This window comes from Pieris napi, chromosome 8 (assembly GCF_905475465.1).
Source record: "Pieris napi chromosome 8, ilPieNapi1.2, whole genome shotgun sequence".
Lineage (NCBI taxonomy): Eukaryota > Metazoa > Arthropoda > Insecta > Lepidoptera > Pieridae > Pieris > Pieris napi.
In genome coordinates this window covers 8,232,230-8,256,676 of record NC_062241.1, presented here as the reverse complement: position 1 = coordinate 8,256,676, position 24,447 = coordinate 8,232,230, and the positions used below count along the sequence as shown (strand labels likewise).

At 32.9% G+C, this 24,447-nt stretch overlaps 3 protein-coding genes across 9 annotated transcripts; 2 read left to right on the top strand and 1 right to left on the bottom strand.

The window, feature by feature from the left end:
* Positions 1-1,398: 1,398 nt before the first annotated feature.
* LOC125051733 (YLP motif-containing protein 1-like) lies at positions 1,399-24,249 on the bottom strand. Of its 6 annotated transcripts, none has more exons than XR_007117343.1 (11): positions 23,875-24,249; positions 21,884-23,699; positions 20,835-21,611; positions 19,767-19,915; positions 18,948-19,136; positions 18,290-18,505; positions 17,888-17,954; positions 17,207-17,313; positions 3,541-3,654; positions 2,647-2,724; positions 1,399-1,578 (listed from the first exon to the last, which is right to left on the bottom strand). XR_007117343.1 is itself a non-coding variant. In XM_047652262.1 (9 exons), exons 1-9 carry the CDS (start codon positions 24,061-24,063, stop codon positions 16,255-16,257), a joined length of 3,669 nt encoding a protein of 1,222 aa, XP_047508218.1. In that variant the 5' UTR covers positions 24,064-24,248; the 3' UTR covers positions 15,631-16,254. The 6 variants fall into 6 exon arrangements, 3 of the variants coding, with proteins under 3 accessions (XP_047508218.1, XP_047508219.1, XP_047508220.1); XR_007117344.1 differs by lacking the exon at positions 1,399-1,578 and adding an exon at positions 1,985-2,003; XR_007117345.1 differs by lacking the exon at positions 17,888-17,954 and having other exon boundaries at positions 1,400-1,578; positions 23,875-24,248.
* LOC125051735 lies at positions 4,219-11,570 on the top strand. Of its 2 annotated transcripts, XM_047652266.1 has the most exons (7): positions 4,219-4,343; positions 8,854-8,956; positions 9,264-9,456; positions 9,694-9,890; positions 10,172-10,255; positions 10,495-10,745; positions 10,964-11,570. In XM_047652266.1, exons 2-7 carry the CDS (start codon positions 8,855-8,857, stop codon positions 11,088-11,090), a joined length of 954 nt encoding a protein of 317 aa, XP_047508222.1. In that variant the 5' UTR covers positions 4,219-4,343; position 8,854; the 3' UTR covers positions 11,091-11,570. The 2 variants fall into 2 exon arrangements, with proteins under 2 accessions (XP_047508222.1, XP_047508224.1); XM_047652268.1 differs by lacking the exon at positions 10,172-10,255.
* Positions 11,640-15,397, top strand: LOC125051738. The gene is made up of 3 exons (XM_047652271.1): positions 11,640-11,863; positions 12,712-12,795; positions 14,985-15,397. The coding sequence occupies exons 1-3, from the start codon at positions 11,706-11,708 to the stop codon at positions 15,343-15,345; spliced, it is 603 nt and encodes a 200-aa protein (XP_047508227.1). The 5' UTR covers positions 11,640-11,705; the 3' UTR covers positions 15,346-15,397.
* Positions 24,250-24,447: the final 198 nt, after the last annotated feature.

The window sequence follows — 24,447 nt, the reverse complement described above, 5'->3', positions numbered from 1 at the left end:
AGACTTCATTGATATAATTTACTTTTCTTAGACAGGAATAATTCTAGATCTGCTTATTATAAACTATTAGCTACTAATTCATTGCTTACTAGATTAAAAAGAGAAGTGTTGGTCTTCAGGGTTCAGGTTCCAGGGTGCGTCTTTCATCCTTAAGATCACCAATGGACCATTGTGTGGGCACGTTTATGATGCTCGTATGTCAAAGAAAAACATTGGGGGAAAGCGGAATGTCGTAGACCAAAAAAGAACGCGACCTGTGTCAGGCCTAAACAGTTGATCTGCTATTAAAAAACACGAACACGAAACACGTACAGAAATACTATTGAGGCCCGGGCTTAAAAAGTAGCGCCAAGGTTTTATTTAGTTGAGTTAAAAGCCTAAAGCGTATTGTATATCAGCTTATAGAAAAATAATAAGGATAATAAATGTACTAATAGTCTAAATAGTTGAAGAAAGTGTCAAGTTTTTTTTCTTACAAAGGATATATACCACAATTTCGATGAAGTCTTGTTCAATACGAGGGATTTATTTAAATCTCATCTACTTTGTCCAACGGCTTATGTAATGCATGAATGTAATGCACGTAGCAATTATGTTTATTCATAAAATTAATGTTTATTCCCCGTAGTTTTTAAATACCTCAAAATTTGTTGATATGAATAACTGTGCCTACACTCTAAAATACCAGGCTAGTGTTGAGTAAATAACCATAAAACTTAACTACATATTATAGTTGGAATTTGTGGCTTTGAATACGCAGTTAGGTGTATTGCACGTAATAAAATTTAAATCAAATCATTCTTAGCGACCCATCCTTACTTGTACCAAACACTATTGCTTAACTCTTTATATAGACTGTTTTACTCAACTATAAAACATCGGTTTATATCGAAATTCATATTATCTAATAATCGTGTCACAGTTTTCGTTCCCATACTCGCCCGAAACGGCTCGACCGATTCTTATGATTTTTTTTGTGCATATTCAGTAAGTCTGAGAATCGGACAACATCTATTTTTCATCCTCCTAAATGTTAAGGGTGGTCCCACCCCTAAATTTTTTTAAGACCACTCTCTTTGTTTTTATTGTTTTTGATACAGTATATAAAAATACATACAACCCTTAATTATCACCTCTCTACGATCAACCCCTATTTTATAATAGTAGATGGTTATTTCTATTGAACGAAAAAATGGTTCCTAGAAATAATATACATGGCAAAACGACGTTAGCCGGGTCAGCTAGTATACTATATATATACAATATTTATGAAATAATTAAGTCATACTTTTTAAACTGTGTAAGATAATACAGGTTAAACGAAAGGGCAGGAAAAATTCTCAAAAAAAGTCTCAATATCTGTAAAGCATGATTTATTCTCCACATAAACGAGTCTTATTACAAATGAAGCTTACAAATACAAAAAAAAAAATAGTTTATTTTAGTTATAATTTTAGAGGAAACCATTTAAATATTTTGCTTGGAATACCCCGAAAACGAAAGTTGGTGACGCATACATGTGAGCACGGAATGGCGTCTTCGAAAAGCCCGATCCAAAATTCGATCGTAACTTCGCATCTGAAAAATAAACTAAATTGACATTTTTTGTCTGCTTAATGACGTAGGGCTCAGCAACATGTCTACACTTATTTCATTGAGATTTAACTCAAAACAATTTTCGTAATAAGGTATCGACCCTACCACCGAGTTACAACGCTACTTATCTACATTAAATAGTCATTGTTTATATGCCTATATATAGAAAAAGAACAAGCACTCATATGTAACTTACATCTTTAAATTATATAAGAGTGTATTAATACCGGCCGTTGATAGGTAAGAGATAAGGGTTAATAATAATCTATCAACGGTTTACAGGAATGCTAACTAACCAATTGTTGTATGGATTAATTAATAAAGCTTTAATAATAATAAAACAGTAACTCCGGGGCTAATTCATATATTATTATGAAGATATAGAACAGACAGAATCCGCTGGGAACCTAAGAAATTTTATTTCATTGACATCTGTTTTGAGGAAAGAAATTAAAAGTTGCCACAATTAGCAGGTCAATAAGATGAATCATTGTTTTGGTATCGAAATTCATCACTTTCGCTCAAGGCTTATGACTCAAATGGTACTTATGTAACTTGTTAACTTATATCTAAAGATTAAATTTACTAGTATTTCAGTATTAGTATGTAGTATTGAAAAAGACGTACTGAATGCATTTTTTACGTACAGGTATACATTGCGGGCTAAAAATAAATATGTAACCTCCCAAATTTTGAAGAATCATCGTTATTACTGTTGTTATTATGAAAACTTGAGCAGTGTTGGCCTAGTGGCTTCAGCGTGCGACTCTCATACCTGAGGTCGTAGGTTCGATCCCCGGCGGCTGGACCAATAGACTTTCTTTCTATGTGCGCATTTAACATTTGCTCGAACGGTGAAGGAAAACATCGCGAGGAAACCGACATGTCTTAGACCCAAAAAAGTCGACGGCGTGTGTCAGGCACTGGAGGATGATCACCTACTTGCCTATTAGATTTAAAAATGATCATGAAACAGATTCAGAAATCTGAGGCCAAGACCTAAAGAGGTTGTAGCGCCACTGATTTATTTATTTTATTATGAAAACTTACTGATTTTTAGATGTATTCTTCGTGATCTTGTATTTCGTTGTTCATCGTCTCATTATACCAAAGCGCATATTTTCAAACCTGGAGAAGAATAATCCGTTTTAGAATGTTATAAATTATATCGTATAGCTATAAAATTGATAATTATAAACAATTATTTTTTGGTAGTTAAAACAAGGTGACAAATTCGTATTTAAAATAAGTGTTTACATTTGGTCCACTTTTGCTAATAAAGTATACTGTACTCATCAAGCCATAAATAACCGAGGAACATTACATTTTTGATGATTTTTTGCCTATGTAACTGGATACAACACAAGTATCATAATTTAAAAATTATTTAAAATTTAAATAAACTAAATGCGCAGAAGTGTATAGGTAAATAATAAGTAAGCCATGGAAGACTATAGGCCATTGTCTTTCATTTGATTTCCACGTGCGTCTGGGAAATTGATAACAATACAAGTAATATTAGTGAAAATACCATATATCGTGGCCTCAATCCGAATGAGCTTCCTTGAATGGTAGAGCAATTTTTGCGTCAGTTATGATATCATAGACTTTTGAAACCTTCGTAGCTATTGGTCATATTGTTTTTTAATACGGGAATCTAGACTTTAGATAATAAACAGAATGCCATCACACACCTATTAAGAATAATGATTAGAAACTGATTATATGACTTCTTCATATATTACAAAACTTCGTTTGAAAAGGGTACTTTTCGTTATTTAATTGGATTTGGAACCCAACTGCATAGAATATAGATCATACAAAATAGTGTTGTTACTCTACAATAAATATATTTTTTTATATTGCAATTTTTTATTGAGACGAAAACCAGTCAGATATATCCTATTGTCCTATTTTATAACAAATTTTGTAGGAAAAACTTACTTATTATCATTATCTCTTGCGTATACTTGAGTAGTAGCAGAAAGAATTCCTAGATTCCTGTAGTTCATACTTCTTCCATTTAGAAAACGTTGTCAACTCTCACCCATGCTGCATCTGAAGCAAAATAATCTATTCTTAATTGTCAAATTTTAATTATATAATAATAAACACAAATAAACGATTCATTAGTTTTTTGTGTTTTTATTCGATGTGTATTGTATAAAATATAAGTAACGACATTCATAGCTTATTTTAATAAGATTATTGCAAATTTTGTGTAATGTTTTAATGCTAAACTAAAATTATCCTATAATTAGCGGCATAAAACAAAAATGAATAAATATTCAACGAAAATGTGGAAGAACTAACAAACATTTCCAATGTGTTAGATATAAGAGATAAAGTTATATGTGTTAGAAATTCCTGCTATCTCATCCCATTTGCACAGGAGGTTTTAGTTAGTTAGTTAGTTAGTTAGTTAGAAGTCACCAATATAGATTTTGGTTGCCTAGTTTTAATTATATTTCTGACTTAATTAGGCGTCCCCATTTAACCACCATTATATGGGTAATAAGGTCGATTAACGTCCTTGGCAAGTCCAAGGGGAGCACACCCAAGCAACGGGATGCAGTGGACACTCAAACACAGTTACCCATCAGAACTGGGTCATACTATATATATGTGAAGTTCAAGGCACCACGCTCATTGCAAGTCAAAGCATCGCACAGTAAACACGCACTTTCACCAGTGATAAGTCTGGAAGATAGTGTTCAGTGATTTGTGTTAACCTATTTGGAAGCAAGGTAAGACTTTTGGTTTTTCCTGGAATGCGAGGGAATTTAAATATTTAATTTTAGATCCTGGGAGTGGATTTATTTAATGAAAATAATTTATTATAAAATTAAAGTGAATAAGTAATGTGTAAGAAGCGCGTAAAAAACTAATATTAAAAAATAATATATATATTTATGCATACATATGAATTATTTAAAAAAAATACTTAAAACTTACTATGACAAGGATACTAAAGTTACACATTTTTTTTTAAATTTTTATTTAAAAATTAATCAAAGATTTGATAATATCAATATTCCTTCAGTAACGTTCATTTTTCTTCCAGTTTAATAATTAATGTATATTTGGATTTTAATGGTAAATACTTTAAGCTGTAATTAAATCGGCAAGTGAAAGCTTACGATGCATAATGAAAGTTAATAAGAAATCTTACGTAACAAAAAGCTTCACCGTAACGCTCTTTTGAATTAAATTCAAAACAAAAGGCAAATAATACAAAACATGTTAGTCACGAATTTTCTACGGCTATTAAGATGTCGTCAGCATTAGTTCAGCTATTCTCCTTTACTCACACGTAAAAACCTTCACTTTCTAAAATGTGAAAACGTAGGACCCTGAATTAGGCTGTGTCTATGACAAAACAGGTTTTACATTGTCTAAATATTTTGACAATTCAAAAACGAAAAATGCCATAATCTTCGGTAAAATTTAATCATACTAGTATTACTTGATAGTATGACTCGATACGATGTCGCTTTTTGTTTTCAAATAATAAAAAGCTCGCTGAAGACTGAAAAACTAGGTTTTTCTGTCGTACGGTATCAAGCTACTATTTTCCCGCCATTGTTACTAGCTCATCGCAATAAATTATATCCGTATAATATTGCGGTTAGTTTTACTTAACGGTTTACGATTGTAATTACTCTAATCCGTAAATAGAGCAGAACTAACTTTATGAAATTAATTCAAGTTCAAGGGAATATGTATTTGAAATTTTCTTTTATTTTCATTAATTGAACTTTCATTTACAATTGGTTGGCCTTTTTACGAATAATTTGTATGAGACAAATTTGGTCAATTTATTTATTTTAAAATAATTAAACAAATTTTATTTCAAATGGTTAATGCTTTGCATAGCTTACTTAGAATATTTAGATTGTATAACTTCTTGAGCGTCATTAAAAGTCATGAAACGTCTCCCAACGGCTATAGTGTAAAGAAAGTTTGAATGGTCAATACACTCGCGTGCCAACACTGACAATTTCTCGTAGCAACATACAAATAACGAGTACAAATTACGAAATAATTATGTAATTTGAACGGTCCGAAGTGACCGGATTTCGGCAACAAAAATCTCAACCCTTATAATTAGGGAATCTTGGTACAATCGTGAGATTCTTAAATCAAAGTTATATTTATGTTCAAACAATTTTTGAACATATTTAAAGATTTTATAAATAGCACCTCTTAGGAACATCATATTTAAAACATTTCTAATTTCCAATTATAAAAAGGGTTTAATAAAATGAGGAATTTAAATTCAAATATCACGCTCGGATTAGTATCCATCTTTGTCGCTTACGACTTGAAAAGTTAATCGAAGTTCATAAATCAAAAAAATATCTTATATCCATTATTAAAAAAGTAGATGGATTACGATACCCAAAAAACTAAGTGAAAGTTTTGACGTCTCGTGAGAGGTGCCCACCGGCCGGCGATTGAGTAACCACCTTTCAAACAAAAATTATAGGTTATTCACTTGCATCCTGTATGAAAAAATGAAAACGAGTCCACGACCGCTTATAATGATCTTGAGAAAGTCGATCTATCGGAAACTTTGATGAGAATCGACTTTTGGTTTACATTTTTTAAAGCTGGTAACTTTTGTTACTAATACAATAATATTTTAGTGAAGATGGTATGGGAAAGAATAGAAATATCTAACATTTCATATGATTCACATAGCAATGAAATTTAGCATCTTCCAATCGTGTGGCTACTTCATCGTGGTATATAGGAAACGAGGAAAACGTGATGCATAAATATTACACGCAATAAGGCACGTGTTTAAGAATTTCTGGCATGTGAAGTTAGTAAAATATAATACGCTTAGTCGATTATCTATCAAACACAAGTATGTAATTCTATTAATTGATAAACGGGAACATTAGAGCAACGTAACGGTGTTGCACGCATCCATTGCATTTGTAGAACATTAAATACATGTAAAAACGAATAGTGCAAACACATATATAATACAACAACATATTCAATTGAATCTAACATATTTGCGGTAAATAAGTATGGAAATAAAGTTTTTTCCTTCTATTAATTATTTATACTCAACGAGAGTTTATGCTGTTAATTTTGTACTAACACTAATTAATATTATAACGAAACCTAGTTTAGGGTTGTCATACATTTATATAATTAGAACTGTGCTTTTACGTAATAGCATTATCTGTATAAAAGTATAACAAAAATGTTAAAATGTTTTAAAATATTTTTATCTCCAATATTTTCGCATATTAAAAATATGCGTTATATAGGCAAAGCGCAAAAATATAAATAACCAAACTACAGAATACCAATGAATAAATATTTATAAAACGGTGTTAATATCCGCGTGCAAACACGCACAGAACAGCTCGGTATTAGAAAGCGGACGTCGCGAGTCGGCGTCATCGAGCAAGCGAAAATAAGTCTAAACCTACAAAATTCAAATTATATAACAATTATATAATTGTATATACTCAGATAAATACTATGAAGCCATTACGCAATTCATGTAAATAATATAATAATTGCTTTATTTTGGTTGAAACAGTAAAAATGGCGATATTAACAAAATAAACCGCGCATTTTTGACACTAGTGACTACTGTCACTGTCACATTAATAAATCAGGGATGTGATCACTTTTCCACGACCAATTTCCGTTCGAAAGTTATGTTGATTACGGTGTAGCAGGTTATACCTTCGCTCCGAAATTAGAAAAACGTTAACCTTGCACGGCACACACGCAAAGATATCTGCTTTCACCTATCGCCATGTTTGACTTGCCCAGCGTCTTGTTCTAATACCCACAGCATACAGTACGGTATGAGCATGGTTTGTGCGAACACCTTGGAATAAACTTTTAAAGTTCTATACACCAAAATCAAGCCGTAGCAAATCAGAATAGTTCAGCAATCTTTTTTACAAAAAAAAGTAAAAATGTAGGTGGAACTTTAATTATAATTTAAATTAATTATAGAACCATTAATGTCACAGAGGAAGCAGGTAAATAGCTTGCCGAAAGTAAATTTTTTAATTTAATCACGGTCTTCACAGCGGTGCGCCGGCGCACAAGGTCACTAGGTCAGGTCGATGGCACATTAATTCAGCCATAGCGGTGTCACTTTCTTTCAAAATACATTTTGAATGTAACTAATCATATGTTAAGTAAATTTTTAAATTAAGGATTACTAAAGTTGTACCGAATCTAGTTAGTCGAAATAGAAATTATATTCGAACTTGTATGACCTCGATGGCTAGAAGCAAGTAGAACAATAACTGCTACTTGTTTTCGAAACAATAATCAAAGCAATTAATGTGAAAATGGTAATTTGTCATTTGGTTTTCCCATTCATATTTCCTGCTTTCTCCTCTTCACACGTTAACCGACAAGAAACGATGTATTGTATTTTCAGTAAGTTTCAGTCACTGTTATGTACATACATAAAACATAAGCATTATGACTTGAAACAGCAAATTTCTCCTGCGAGAATCTCGCCGGACACTGTCGCTTAAAACCAGTATAACGCGACAAACGCGTAATAAAAACTTGTAAATGCATAACGAATGCTAGTTAATAAGTTCAAAAGTACTAAGGAAAATTGGAAAGTGTCTAGTTCGTTTACCGTTATTTATAACACCTTATTAACAGGTGCGAGAGGTGACACTACAGTTAGTAAAGACCGGGTCACCTGTATTCGCTGTCGGTCAAACCGCTAGCACACTTCCATACCGGATAGACGAGACGTCTTGTAAATAGATATGCACTATTGTGCTAATTCCTTATTTAATTAACTCAGTTGATATTAAAATTGTCTATTATTTACCGTCGAAGCCACCAAATGAAAACATTAAAGGGCTAACATATTTAATACAACAATTCTAGGTTAAAGGTTCATGGATACTCTTTTTGTGAATACATCCTGTACTTTTATCGAAGCCGTGTCACTATAGGATAATAACTTGACGTGAAAGTTGAATAATTACTTAACGTCAATTATTTTAATTGTACATCCTCTAATTAGTCGACATCCTCGTAAATGAACGCGAGGGGCCACTTTCTACAAGTACCGAACAAGCAATCAATCTACGCGAATCGCTCATCAGAACACTTTCTAATCGGCTGGCGCGTGCTAGCTTCGAGAAAATCATACAGAGTTTATTCGAAGACGTATTTTGAGATAAAATAGGGTTTTTACACATGAACTGTGACGATTTATATATAAACTTACCTTTTTTTCAGAATGCATCAAAAAGTAGCAGGATGGGCGCTTTTGGCCCTGATCAGTTCATCAGCAATTCTTCACACATTGGCGTACCCTCAACATGCACCTCTTATATCACAAGTACGTTATTTATTTTTATCTTTCCAAACATACAAAACCTGAGCGGGAACGTAAGAACTTTTCTGATTAATCTACTTAAAGAATGATGAACAGAAAATTTAAGGATTACCGTTATTAAATATTTAAAAAAAAATATTTTTTTTTAAATTAAGGCAACATAAAAATAATTAATACATAAATCTGCACAGAATTGTAAAGGTTCCGCTGAAAACAATCTTTAAAATCTGAATGATTGCGTCGACACAAAAATATTTTCCTTATATAACCAAATAAATCCTTGGCTTAGACGGAACTATTTTTATTTCAGGCTACCAGCAACGTCCGAACACAAAATCCACAGTACTACAGCAACTCGCTACCTCTGCCCCACGAGCAAATGGTACAAGAGCGCAAGTTTGCTGAAAAACCCAATGCATTGAAAAAAGTAGCCCTTGACGACATCGACGAAATTCAGAACAACTCTATTTCAGATGGCGGCTTTTCGTGGTCAAATATGCTTGGTAAGCAAAATTTAGGTGAATACAAAAAAATATAATAATAATATAGGCAATTAGTGCGTTACGTACAAATTATGTTAATTGAACGGACGACCGCTTTGCGTTTTTGTAATATTTATAGTAAATAATTATAAAAAAATGTTAAGGTTACTGAAAGGGTTGTTTGTGTTTATTATTGTTATTAAATTTGTCATATTAAAAATACGGATATAATATCATCAATGTGAAAATGATTTTCAGGGATGATAATGCAAATGCTTTTCAATCCTGGCACCACTGGCCCAAACAAGAGTGACAACATTGACACAGACTCTGTTGCTCCATCTCCATGGGCTAACCTCCTTTCAATGGGCCTCAAAATCTTAACAGCCATCCTTGGAGGAGGTGCTTCTAGTGACGGAATCGATAAAGTTGATAACGGAAACTCACCGATGCAGGTAAGAAAACCTATATAGCGACGCATGGTCACAAATAGTTGTACAAAAGAATCATCATCACGTCTTACTGATCCACTAACATCGATGTAGATATGCATTTACCTTTGCTACTTTATATTATCAATTTGAAAGCACCTAGAGTACAATTCCTCACCTAGTATCAAGACAAATATCCCGTCGCACCTCAAAACATCCTCAAAAGGTTTTGAGTTTGTTCTGATATTTGATTGTAAATAGTAAAGTTTGGTTATGGATATGGTGTTGCTTCTCGCTTGCTTCAGAGTATTTTGGCTGCGGTTCTGTCGACGATGCTCGGTGCCAAAGATCCCGACCAAGTCGCCTCGATGGCAAAGCAGGCTGGAGAGGTAGGCTCCCTTCCTACTCTAATTTCTATCCCATCATTATGTAGATATTATAATACATTATGCAATCCTCATAAGCCAACTTCAAAATATAGATTTGACGCAGAACTCCATATTCACGAGGACGGGGAAAGTATCCCATTTCAAGCACTTCATTTAAAGTCCATTCATATTATGAATATAGTATTTGTTTATTGTTTCTTAACTCCGAGTTTAACATAGCGTTCTGTTCACTGTCACAGTTTATCAACATCGTTGTGAACCTGTTGGATGCGTTGAAGACATCATTCTCTCACCGATCGCTGACCGCACGCTCCATGGGACGTAAAGACTCAGTCAGTGACGCAGCGCTAGCCGGTATTGCCATGATGAAAACCTATGTCAGGTCCTTCGGTACTAACGATGACAAATGTCTTCAAAAATACGTCTGCGATGCGAATAGCGAATGCTCCACAGATATTGGACCCAAGAGTGTCTTCTGTCAACTCGGAACGTAAGTACATTTTGGTTGAAATAATAATTATATCCAGGTTAAATATCAAAGAGCTTCATTTGGTTGAAGGGATTCATGTAGTTAAAGGGACTGACGATATTACTTTCTCCCGTAAACATACATGTTCAAGTGTCAAACATCAGTTAAAAAATTGTTCTTGAAAATACGTATATAGAGATTTTCGTAAGATATAGTGTCGACAATTTGATTATTTATAGGTACGCTGCTAGTTTCGTCCTAGAGAGACAATCTGGCGCAACATCCCAACAATTCTACGAAGCAGGACGTCGAGGCAGATCTGGCGTTGATTGTCGCGAATTGTATCTTCAATGCAATGAAGTGTAACACGCACATCATGTAAAAACCAAAACGATATATTGTAACGAAAAATCCCTGTAGATATTTTAAAAATTACGATTCCAAACTTTAGACAGTACACCATTTCGCATTACAAAGCTAATGTTAAAAATTTAAATGGTTCGTATAACGTAGTACAGTAATAGATGCTCAACCCATTGTTGTGGAGAAGAAATATTATCATAATTTAAATTATTTATTTATTTAACTTATTTCTAGTGGTATAAACTTAGGCATTTTTAAATTCCACTCCCAGTGAAAACTTCCGTCCATACGATAAAATTGGCAAATAATTTACTTTTTCTTATTGTAAATCCGCCAATTTATATATTGTAACAACGACTGATGTTATGTGTGATATAAAAATATATCACCTCATAGTTTAGAATTGATATTGTATATTATTGTGATTGTGTGTTTGAGGACGTCCTTGTGTGAATGTGATTGTAAAATAAATTAATTTAAATACGAATGTGTTTTCTTTTAATTTAAGCTCTGACAAATACAATACCAAGCTCAATGTGTTACAATAAAGTGTTATTAGCTAAATGATAGCGCATTACATTAATTTCACATGTCATAGTGTCAAATGCGTATCCCGTTATGCATTATGCGGATCTGAAGCACATCAATCAAAGTTATCAGAGCATAGGCATAAGTATGAAATGTCTCAGTATTGTCTCAACCAGTGACAAAAAAACAACTGAAATGGAGAATTTCGTTTCACATTTGGGCGTGGGACAGAAACAGATGGCTGAAAGGTAAGTTTGATAATTTGCAAAACTTGTTAAGTCAGAAATATTTTTCTTTTAATCCCGAAGCAATCATCAATCGAAAAAAAAACCCGGCGATTGAAAACCCGCTTAGTGGCGTTTCCTATATTTATCATCGTAGTGGAATCTCGATAACTCGAACTTCGTTAAGTCGAAATCCTCAGTAAGGCGAAAAAAATGCCATTCCCTTCCGCTGAACCCCTAAAATACGCGGTATCTCGAATTATTTAGACTTTGTAACTCGAATAAAATGTTATTTCTCCTCGAAGTATTGATAATACATATTTACACTCCATAACTCGAATTTCAAAAAGGAGACTGTAAGTCGTCGTTAATAAAAAATAATGACGACTTACTAGGGATTCCCCGAAATTATAGCAATAAAATCCAAAATGAATGTTCGATTTCGGGACTTCTAATACGATTGGTTTTTGTCTTAAACACGTGCAATGAATGAACACATTCATAAAAAAATAAATACTACAAAACTTAAGTTGAATTGTTATTCAAATTCGACTCTACAAATAGAAAAATACACTTAGAAATCGCGCCTCTGTAAGTCGAAATTTCAGCAGTTAAATTATATGTAAGTTCTTATTAACTCGATTTTTTTGCCGATCCCTTGATATTCGAGTTATCGAGATTCCACTGTATAACGACAAGACAATAACTATTTAAACGTATGGTGCGTTTGAATACAGTCGTAATTAATAGGTATAACATACCTAATTTAAAATGATGATGTTATGAAAACCAAAAATATAAAGACAACCCTGAAAAGTAAAACAAGGTTATGTACATTTATGAACTAATATCATATATTTTGTTTTAAACAGATACGCCGACTACCCCACTTCACACGATCAACATGTTTACTACACGTATGAACCTCCTTCACATGAACATACATCATCCAAGCAGTAATATGTTTTGATAATTAGAACAATAAGAGCATACTAATAATAAAAATATCGTAAATTAAAGCATAATATTTCGACGGTCCCTACGTACAAAGCGACATGTCAAAATTATAGGTTTTCAGGAGAGCGTAATGAATGTTTGAATCTCTCTAGAAATTTATCAATCACTTTTTGATATTATTTTTTTCTAAAATGATTTATAAGACATTTCAAGTTTATGATTCTATTAACCATTTGTAAATTTATACATGTTTTGATGAAAAACTCGATAGATGACTGTTTCTACATTATAAATTTTATATAAGCCTGTCGGTTAAGTCTAAGTTAGCCGTTTATACGTAGGAGATATCAAATCAATAATATCAACTAGTTTTTCTTTAAATTTATTTTAAAACGTGTACTTATGTTATTATAATGAAAGGTACGAGACACAATTAAATAGGAACTTAAAATAGAAAATAACGGTAATAATAATTAATGCTTTACAATCAACTATTCTAAAAAGAGATTAACAATAAACTAGTATAATAATTTATTTATGTGAAGATATAACTAATCTAATTATCATTACAGCTTCATTCAGACTGATTAATTATTTAATTTATACACTAATTATTATTTTTTCAACATAAAAATCAAAAATTAAATGAATTAGTTTCTAAGTTATCTAATTAATCATCGGCGTAATATTAAGGTTTTCATTGTTTTCATTTCATTCATGATACAAAATAATCAAGTTCTTGTACTTTGCTTCAGTTATCGCAATTGGCTGTTTGTATAACATCTCTAGTATGATCTCTTGCTTTTTCTTTTTTCTTGCTCTTGTGCATTTCAAATTGTAGTCACAGATCAGTTTTCTATAGCTATCTTCAAATAAATCATATTTAAATTCTAGACCGTCTGGACAGCTCCCTTGAATTTTAACTTCTCTGTTTCCATACCAAATAATTTTCTCAGAGTTCGTATGTTTTAGCCAGTATTTAGTATGTAGCCATTCTTTGAAATCTAAAATTAATCTTGATCCACTTGTAGAAGTGGATCAAGATCGACTACTACGACTGTATAAGGTGTGCATTCTGTTTAGCCCAACGAAGCAGCAGCTAGTATTCATTAGGTACATAAATGATTTTGATTTTTACTGATCTTCCCTTTTCAAAGAAACGATGGCACAAGTACAAAGTTAAATTGGTTGTTTGTAGTACGTAAATACAATACGATTGCGATTCTGGCCTGCGGAGTTGTCTGACCAGAATGTAAAATCTTTAACACCGACTTCAACCTTTTTTTACAAAAATAAAACAAACAACTTGCCACTTCATTAGCGCCGCCTTTAGCAATTCTTTCGTCCCACGTGTAAAAAAACAGCTTCTTTTATTCCAGCACCAAAAATAGTTAAACTATATCCATTATCCGTATATAATTTTACTATTTTTTGTTAGAACACTGATGTTAGCATGGGGTGTGATAGCATTTATTATTTAAAAATCAAACATTGCTGTACAATTTTTTGATGGATTCGATTGAGCTACTAATTAGTCAACGTTTTCCATCTCACTGGCTAGTTTTTTGTTGTCGAAATGTAACATATATTTTATTTTCTCACTAGCCAATGGAGAGGTAGTGTTTTTCATTGAATGACATAAGTCATACTGAACATTTTTAGAGTTAGCAATATCCACTAATAACTTTGATCTATTGTTACTTATGTTTCCCAGTGATATTAATAATGCAACATAACTATAAAATACACCACTTAACTTTATTATAATAGTGCGTTTTAGTAGCGACATGACTCCCGCTCGCGTCGATTGGCGCGCTTTTAATATCATAGTGCAAAGGTATATGTATAGTTATTCGTATACACGACATCAATTCTTTGAAACCAATTTACTTGTTCTCTTATACGATAAGTTTATCTAGTAAACCATAAAATATTTAAAAAGCATCTTACATACACATAAAGGTATAGACAAGATAAAGCCAAAATGAAATCTAAAAAAAATGAGATTTTTGACATGTCTTGATTTGGAGGGACCGTCGATTTATATTATTTTGTTAAAGGTTAGGTAGCGTTCTATATTTTACAAATTCAGTAATTAATTTGTATATCATTCATCAAAAGAAATTAAACAATCAATATTGTTATACAAGAAATAATATTCACAGTTTTTATTATTTTTTGTTCACAGTCACTCCTCAAGCGGCGGCGAACATAAAAGCAAAGCTGCTATGTCCGCGTTGACGCTTCTAGCATTTTTATTCTTCTTGCACATACTTCAACAATGTATCAAGGACCATATGACGGCTATGAGCACATCACCAATCATGATAATGTCAGCCGGAAAAGAGGGTAATGAATTCGAAAAAACACGTTTAAAATTAGATAAAAGTGTGAAAATCGACACCGAAACCGACAAAAATGACCCGACATCTGATGACAAGGAGAAGCATTTGACCAAAATATCAACATATCATCCATTTAGCAACGTCCATAAATATAGCGATAAATCACATTTTTCAAAGTATGTTAACGCTATGGGCCAAAAGTAACGTCTTATATAATTCATGTAATCAATAAAGGGAGCGTTCAAGTATTACGTAATATAGAGATTGGGAGATTATACCCCCCCCCCCCCCCCCCCCCCAATGTAACTCGCCGTAACGTTATTCAGTACCCAAGTACAGTGCAGTACTATTATGTGGTGTAAGTCAAAAGTACAACAATGCGTAATTTGATCCCCGCCGCTCATCGAAACGTTTTACAAAAGGACCCCCCCTCCCTAAATACGTTACGTAATACTTGAACGCTCCCAAAGGCTTAAATAAAACAAATAATTTTAGAATAGCTTTATTCATATAGTGAAATATTTAGCAACTAAATGGAAATTTCACCACTTATTACAAAATAGAGTTTTGATTAAACTAAACCTTTTATTTATATGCAACTGACATTTTGAATACAAATTTAAAATATTATGCAAAATGACTTTACATGCTTATGTGAACCTAGACACTGATCTAATATACTTATTAAAAATATTAATATATTTAATTAAATACGGTTACGATTTTATACGGATAGCTCCGTATAAAACTACGTACCTATTCGTAGATATTAGAACGTTACTAGCTATGCTCTTTTTAGAACTGTCTTAAGGTTAATATTAATACCACAATGTAAGGCCTGAACTTCCGTCAACAACCCTTTTTAAAAAATCATTCTGACTTCTTGAAATATGGTTATTCAGAATGTCTTTTATGTTTAAGTCACATTAAAACTGATGTTCAGACAACCAGACAATAAACAGTCTAAGAGTTTTCTGTTTTAAATTAAAAGCTTCCAACTATAGGACACTGGCCTTACTGACAGCCATTCTACATGAATAAAAAAGCGATGTTATTTGAACTATGAATCCACACGTTTTATTTATATCTATTAAAAAGAATGATTATGACTGTCTAGTTGCGTCTAACGCGTTCAATATATTTAGTCTTAGTGAGCGCACTGGACCCCATGGTGGGGTCAGTCATTCGATTCCAATCAGTTTGACCGACAACAAATCCGATGGCGCGCATCTTTTCCTGTTCTCTTCTTTCTTCTAAATCTGCCCAGCGAACCTGTTTTAATTGAAAAACGATGAAACCCCAAATATAAATTGCACCCACCAACTTCATCTGCTGGATTATAGAAATAATGTGTGAAATGCGAAACTCATACAAAAATCTTACCGGGGGCTATTTGTGGCTATTACAGACTAATATAGTATTACTTGGAACTTACGAATACGTCTTACTACTCCTTTGTTTTATGGTGCATTTTGCAGGGCATAAAAATATATGTAGTACTACTGTATCAGTCACGCAGTAGGCGTTCATAGAAACCGTATTTTTTTTAAATATATAAAATAAATATAGAAAAAAAGGGCTAAAAAAATCGGATACTTATTACGAGGTATGACATAGTTGACTTGTTGGTGCGTCCGATAAATAATGTAAAATAAATTCTGATTGAAATTTATGTTAAATAGAATCTGTTTTGGTGTTATATTTTACAAAACGTAAATTACAGTAGAAACCCATTTTTACGCTGGAGATTCATCACGAGATCTCGTACTCTAGTACACCATAACCTGAGTATTTTAACAATTTGTAGTAGCAGTACTTCAATAAAGAGCTATTATTGCCGCCATATTTTCATAAATAAATCTGTGTTGTAACATTATACAAAACAGTATTCAGTGCCGGAGCGCGACAACCACGAAAATTCAATTTTTAGTATCCACAACGTGGACAATCAAATATGCTCTATCCACAGCCGATTAAAAATCGCGATATTCAAAACGGCTTAACCTAAAATAATTGTACGCAGAAAAATTTTAAAGCATTCGAACTTGTAACAAATCATACTTACAGTTTTCTTCCCAGGTTTTGCCTTATTAGGGGTCCATTCATCTAACTGAAGGTAGTCTTCCATGGACAGCTTCGGTCGGAGTGGTTTGCTCGTGCCATCAAGCCGGGCTGGAACAAGCCCACAACTTTAGTAATACCAAATATTTATATCATTTTCACAAGGGACATATAAGATATCTTTTTAATTGGGATAGAGAAATTATGAACAAATATTTTTGAAAAAGAATCAACCTAAAAATTATAAAAAAAATCGGTTGTCTGTAAAGTCGGTTTACTGACGATAGTTGAACGTGACAACGTCATAAAAAAATATTGATGAGATGGTTGCATTTAAAAAAAAAAATTTATTTGTTTGATAGGTATTTTGTATGGATATAGAGAAGAAGGTAAATGGAAATCACAATTGAATTGATCATGTTACATTTATTTGTACGCATAAATACAATTATGTCAATTTTAAATGGAACGCCTCAGAGCGAGGTAACGCCGCATGCGTCATGTTTTTTCGTGCGTGCAGCCGGCTCCATCGAATTATAAGACGTTGTCACGTCAAAAATTGTTATAGAAAATCTTGCATAATTTTATTTTTGTTGTTTAAATTTCTGTTATAAACAATACACAATAATAAACAATAGATATAAGATATAAGATATAACATATAACGTCCGTCACAAACACCTACCTAGTTGGTTGACATCGTCCATTCTCTCCCACTTTGAGGTAAAACTACCTTCGACCTGCCGGCACATCTTGGTAAAGTTACTTGGCTGAAATACAACTCATTAACCTATCCTGGCAAAATTAACTTCTTTGCATACATCTAATAAATTTCAAATCAATCAAGCTGAAAAGTCAAAAATATAGCTGCTCAAAATGCTACATTTAATCGCGCGTTTCCGTTAAATTTCGATCACATGTTGATGATCTATCTATGAGGTTATGAAGGACTCTCCCAAAACTATCACAAATAAAACTCTAGTAATCAAACGTTAAACTAAAACACATCGGCCATATGCCATACGTTAGTCAACTTCAAATACGTCGGATAAATCGCCCAAAGCCGTCAAAGGGCCTCATACCTCACCTCTGTTTCTTGAACGTCCTCCATAGAAACAGCATCTTCCATAGTAACATCAGTAATAGCGGCACTCTGAAGTAACGTAGTCGGGTCGAGGAGAATATGGTGCGCGGGAGTTTCGAAGAATCGCGAGCAGATAACTTGAATATCTTCGAGATTACGATTGTGTATGTTCCGTTTGTGGCAAATTTGTGGATCTAACTCCATCGTGCAGATGTAAACCTAAAGATTTCGTTTTTAGACTGCTTAACACCATTATAATAAAATTGAAGCATTTCGGGTACTTAGGGTCCTATGGTACGTTACGATGCGGGGCGGGGATTGAATTAAGTCGTTATTGTTAATATTATTTGCGACTTTCCAGTACTTTTACAATTTAATGGTAACTTTTAGGTATAAAGAGTCACTAGGTGGTCACGAAACGTTTACTATACTTGGGTACAGAAAAACGTTACGGCGCATTAAATGGGGGGGAGGGGGTCAATAATCTCCAAAAATTGCGTGACGTAATACTTGAACGCTACCTTATTACACAAGTTTTTCCAGTTTAAGTAAATCGTAAATCTAAAAATCGCTTCTTATGTGCGATCCAAAACAATTGAATAATATGCAAATGGTATTTCTGGAAAAATAATCGTAAAAAAGCTCATTAATTTAAACCTACTTGAAATCCATTTTGTCTGGAAAAATTCCACATATCGGCATAACTTCTTAACTGGTCGTTGACAGCGTCGAAGATCAAAAATGAGAAGTAGCCATCTGTGATGCTCCTCTTAAATGCTCTCTTTAAGGATGCTATGTAAGTTTCCTCCAATTTTTCATCATATTCATATGTTAATAAAGGTTTCTTTACCTGTAATTTTTATTTTGTTTTTAAAATACTTTAATATATGGAATATTACAAATTGTAAAAACGATGGTATTTAAGTTTGTGTTTTCATAAATAAATATAATTCCTAAACTCTCTCATAAAAAAAAATTTTACTATAGTTGGACGTTCACATGTACACAATGCGAAAGGAACGTCAGTGACCTGTACGCTTCTTTTAAAGTGACGTTTGACGTTGTTTGTTTGATCTATCTGTCAAACGTCGCGTATGTCAAACACGTATTGGAATTTGAGATACGGAAGTCATAGATCTTGTAACCTGAACCTAACACTTAATTTTGACTCTGCTACACAGGAATAAAATAATGATAAAATGTATACATAGATAGTAGACGACAAGTCCAAAGAGAAGGCGATATGTTAAAAATACGTTTTATAATATCGCTATTACAAAACAAACGGCGCAATAGCCGTATCTAATTTCATTTAAAATCATTTGTAATTTTAAATTTCTCGAAATTTATCTTACTAAAAGTAAATGCGCAAACTTTTACCTACCACGCCCAACCAAATATTTATTATATAGAGATTATTATTATTATAGAGACTTACATTTAATTTGATTTCATGCAACAAAATAACATTGATACATACAATTTTCCCAGTAATCGGATCCTTTTCCTCTGTTTCCCCCTCTTGCATGAAATAGTCATCAATGGACATAATCCTAACTGTACCACCATGCTCAGCTTCCTTGTCTCGTATTAACTTCGCCAAATACGATTTCCCACTGCCAGGGGGACCTGCAATTCATTATTATGACTCAATCTTTATAAAAAAAAAGTGTGTGTGTACAAAGTACACATGTCAGAAGTGAAACTTCAGTGGCAAACTAATCTTGAAGTGTTGTTCATATTTATACAAATCTAAAAGTTTAGATTTCCGATACTTAGAGGGACGGAAAAAGGAAGATATGTTAGGAATTTAATGAATTTAATTGTCATTAAAATATTAAGTGTCGAATAATAACAAAATAAATAATAAATAATAATAAATAATGTGACGGTAAATTTTTTTCCAACGCCGATAAAGAAGTTTGACTTCAAAAAGGAACATGGCGCGTAACCGAAAAACGTGACGCGTAACGAAAAAATTTTACACTAAATTTTTTTCCAACCCCGATAAAGTAGTTTCACTTCAAATATTAAATAAATAGAGTCAATCATACTACCGATTCCACAGTTTAAGCCTTAAGTAATAAATAAAGGGTATCGTCTCCATGTGTCAAAAACCAATTCATTTTGACGTACGGAGTTATACTTAGCACTAGTTTAAAAAAAAATGGCTTGACGTGTAAGTGTTTGTACAAACATACTTACAGAAAAAAAAAGTCTTGACTCTGTATCTAACCCTAAGATTTATCACACAAAAACGTGGCTAGCATTACTTTGAACAGTCATTTCAGAAACAGATGCGATATAATACCATATTTTCACTTATATACATTCTTAGTGGTAAAATTACTGTGGCATGTGTTACTCAAAAATATAGATTTTATTAAATAACAAGGTTGTTTATTTTAAATCTAAGAATATAAGTTTTAATTTTTTTTAATTTTTAATTTTAAAATATTAAAAAAAAATTGTATCCAGCTATACCTAAGAGTATTAGTATTATTATAATAAATAAATGTAGAAAATGAAATTGATTTAAAAATCTTACCTCGTAAAATAATAACAATTTTTTCTGGCCTCATACTTCGACCTGGTTCCTCCAAGATGTCATCAATCATAACAATCGGCCTTGGGTTTTCAGTTTTAGTTTTCTTTGTACCAGTAGTAATTTCACTGTCTACACTAATAGCCCGTTTTCTTTGCTCACTTTCTCGACTTCTACTATGGTTTCTATCTCTTTCTAAATCTTTTATTCTATCCTTAACGTCTCTATCTCTATGCAGATCTCTATCTCGTCCATAATCAATATCTCTTTCTTTTACATGGTCTACTAGTCTGTCTCTACCAAAATCTCTGTCTCTTCCATATTCTCGTTCCCGTCCTAAATTGCGATCTCTACCTAAATCACGTCCGTAATCACGGTCTCTTGCATCCCGACTTCTAATATCTCTTTCCCGAGCATTTTCTCTATCACGACCAACATCCCTGTCTCTGTCTCTTTCTCTATCCCTGTATTCCTCACGCCTAAACCTATCACGATCATCATGTCTCCTTTCATCTAATCTGTCTTCTAATCTAGGTCTTTCTTCACGGAAAGATAGGTCTTCTCTTTGTAGTCTAGGTCTACATTCTTCCTTAGGCATTTCAGGTCTTCTTTCATAATCCCGTAGATAAGGGTCTCGAAAACGTCGACTGCTTTCTTTTTCAGTTTGCGGCATTCTTGTAAATAGTTCGTCCACTTCTTTTTCAAAATCTCTTTTTTTATCTTCATCTTTTGATTTGTGGTTATAGTCAAATGTATGGACTGGTTCAATAAATTTATGAGCTGAAAGGAAACATTTTATTTAAATTGAATCTCACTAGTACAAGATTTTTGTATCAAGAGTGAATAATTACAGCTTAGGACCGTAATTGGTAGTGATTTAACTAATATCATGATTGTAAAATGCACACAAAAATTGTGATAACTGCACAATTTTTTTACTAAAAAAAAAGTTTTGCTAAATATAATGTAACAATGAAACCTCACAAGTTTTTTTTTTATATTATAAAGCTTATAATATAAAATAAACGAAAGAGTAATATAATAGAAATTACCTTTTAGCCTTAAGGACTTATGCTCATATTCAACAATGATTGATGGTGAAAATAACGGGTCTTCTGCCCAAGACACCTTTGTTGGAACTGGAGCTGATATATCTGGATTCTGGTCAAAACTAGTCACTTTGTTTATGCCAGTATTAATTTCAAGAAGAGGTTGAGGAGTAGGTCCTGACTTGTTCCCTGTATTTCTCCTTTCAGGATGCCCATACTGATCATAACTGTCTATATTTTCATTGTAGCTTTGATCATACCCATCTTGTGATTGTCTAGGAAAAGGCTTTTTATAATTGTTCATTGGCATTTGACTGTTGTTATCAGGTCCATTGAGCATGTTAGACCTATTATCGAAATTTGTTTGTGCTACACCATAATCAGAATTTTGATTTTCAAAAATATTTGGTGGATGTGGTCTATTTTGTGGATTTATTGGTACTGGCCTATTTTCATAGTTGTATGGGGCTGGTGGTCTCTTTACAAAAGTATTAGGTAGTGGTAGTAATCTGTTACCAAAGTTATTGGATGGTGGGGGGGCTCTAATTCCATAATTGTTTTCTGGCTGTTGTTGAACCTGTATATTATAGTCACCACTTTGTGGTCTATTATTATAATTACTACCTTGCACTCTGTTATCATAGTTACCACCTTGTGATTGATTGTCAAAATTACCACCTTGTGGTCTATTATCAAAATTATCCTGTTTTTTATTAAAACCTTTATTCCACTGTCCATCTGAAGGTACTGTCTTTATGTTAACTGAGTTGTTTATATTAGATGTTTGATTTTGCACCATGGAAAGTATATTCATGATTTTTGCATCTCCAAGAATATTATTAATTCCCTGAGAAATTGTCGAGTAATCAGGACCCCTCTCAGTAATTGTGTCTGTTTCCTCTTGAGTAATATCAATAATATCTTGCTGAGGTGCCTTTTCTGGATGTCGGACCAAATCCAATCCAGGAATTCCTTTAGATGCTTCAGTGGGTAGAAAACTTGGTTTTGGTATGTCATCTTGTTTACAACCCTTATTTGCCATGTTTAAGTTACTTTCATTTTTTCTTATAGATGAGAAACTATTATGACTCTGATATGAATCATATCTATCTTGAGAAACAATGCTTATATTGTTACTTCTAGAATCATCTTTATAATTACCACCAAATTGATTATAATTAGAAGATTGATTTGGGTAGCTTTGAGGTTGTTTAGTAATCTGACCTGGTTGAGTCTGTTTAGAACATGTATTTTGATTTAATGAAGAAATTTGTGTATTACCTGTGCTTGATGTTTGAGACACACTATTCATAAGTGTTGCTCGTTTTTGATTCATCTGTTGTCTTCTCTCTAGAAGTTGAGCACGGCAAGCCTCAAACTTTTGTTCATACTCACCATAAGCTCTTTTGTCTGGGTGATTAACATTTTCTTTCTTCCATTTTTCTATTTCTTCTTCCCATTTCTTAAACTGAACATCAAACAGCCTCTCTTCTTCAGCTAGCTTCATTAATGCTTCACTGTTTACTGAATTTGTGGGTTGAAGTTGTGCATCACATTTATCCTCTGTATTGTAAGTCTGATTTTGTTTGTTACTTATATTTATGTTGCCAGCATTATGATTATGAAAATTTTGATTATACTTTTGAGTTTGGTTGGATGGTAGCATTGTCGGAAGGTGGGGCTTGCAATACAAAGGCTGGTCATTTTCATGTGGTGGAGGAGGAGGGTTATCTGGTGGGGGCGGTGCAGGGGGTGGAAGTGTTGTTGGTTGTGGTGGAACCATTCCCAATTGTGGCATTCCTTGCATTTGCTCGGCATACTGCAAAAAATAAATATACTGTTAAAATTTATTAACACTTGAAAGGTACTATTTCATGCCACGTCGGAAGTATAGTGTTCAATATATATCTATACACAGTTATTACTAATAAAAAATATGTTTTAAAATCCATATACATAGTACAGTAAAAATTTTATTGAAATAATGAACGCACTTTATCACCATATTGAGTTTGCCATTGGGCATACTGTTGCTGCCATTGAGCCCATTGCTGCCAGTTTTGCTGTTGCATCAAGCTCCATTGTTCGGCGGTAAGTGAACTCATACCGGGCATATTCATAGTTGAAGGATCAGGTGCCAAAGATAACCCTGGGTTCCATGGACCTGGTATTTGCCAAGCCATATTTAAAGCTTTTCTTGTAAAATATACTTTGAATTGTAAATAATAAGAGTTAGACTAATTAAAACTCTAAGTAGAACATCAATGAAAACTGACATTAGTCTTCAGAGTAGGTACAAAAGTATAACATAGCCGCCATTTTGATTTTTGTAAAATCTTCATGGACTGTACTATCACAGAACCGGTAACGATAGTGGTAAGTGGCTAGTGATGGACGATTGTGTTATAAATTATAAAAGATATGTCACAATTTCGCGATTTTATAAAAATACCAGATAACGTAATCAATATGAATATTAAATAACTTTTGGTTGAAAATGTAAGTTCATTTGTTCTACAATAACTAACTTAAAGTTTTGCACTCATTTTATATAATAAAAAAATTAA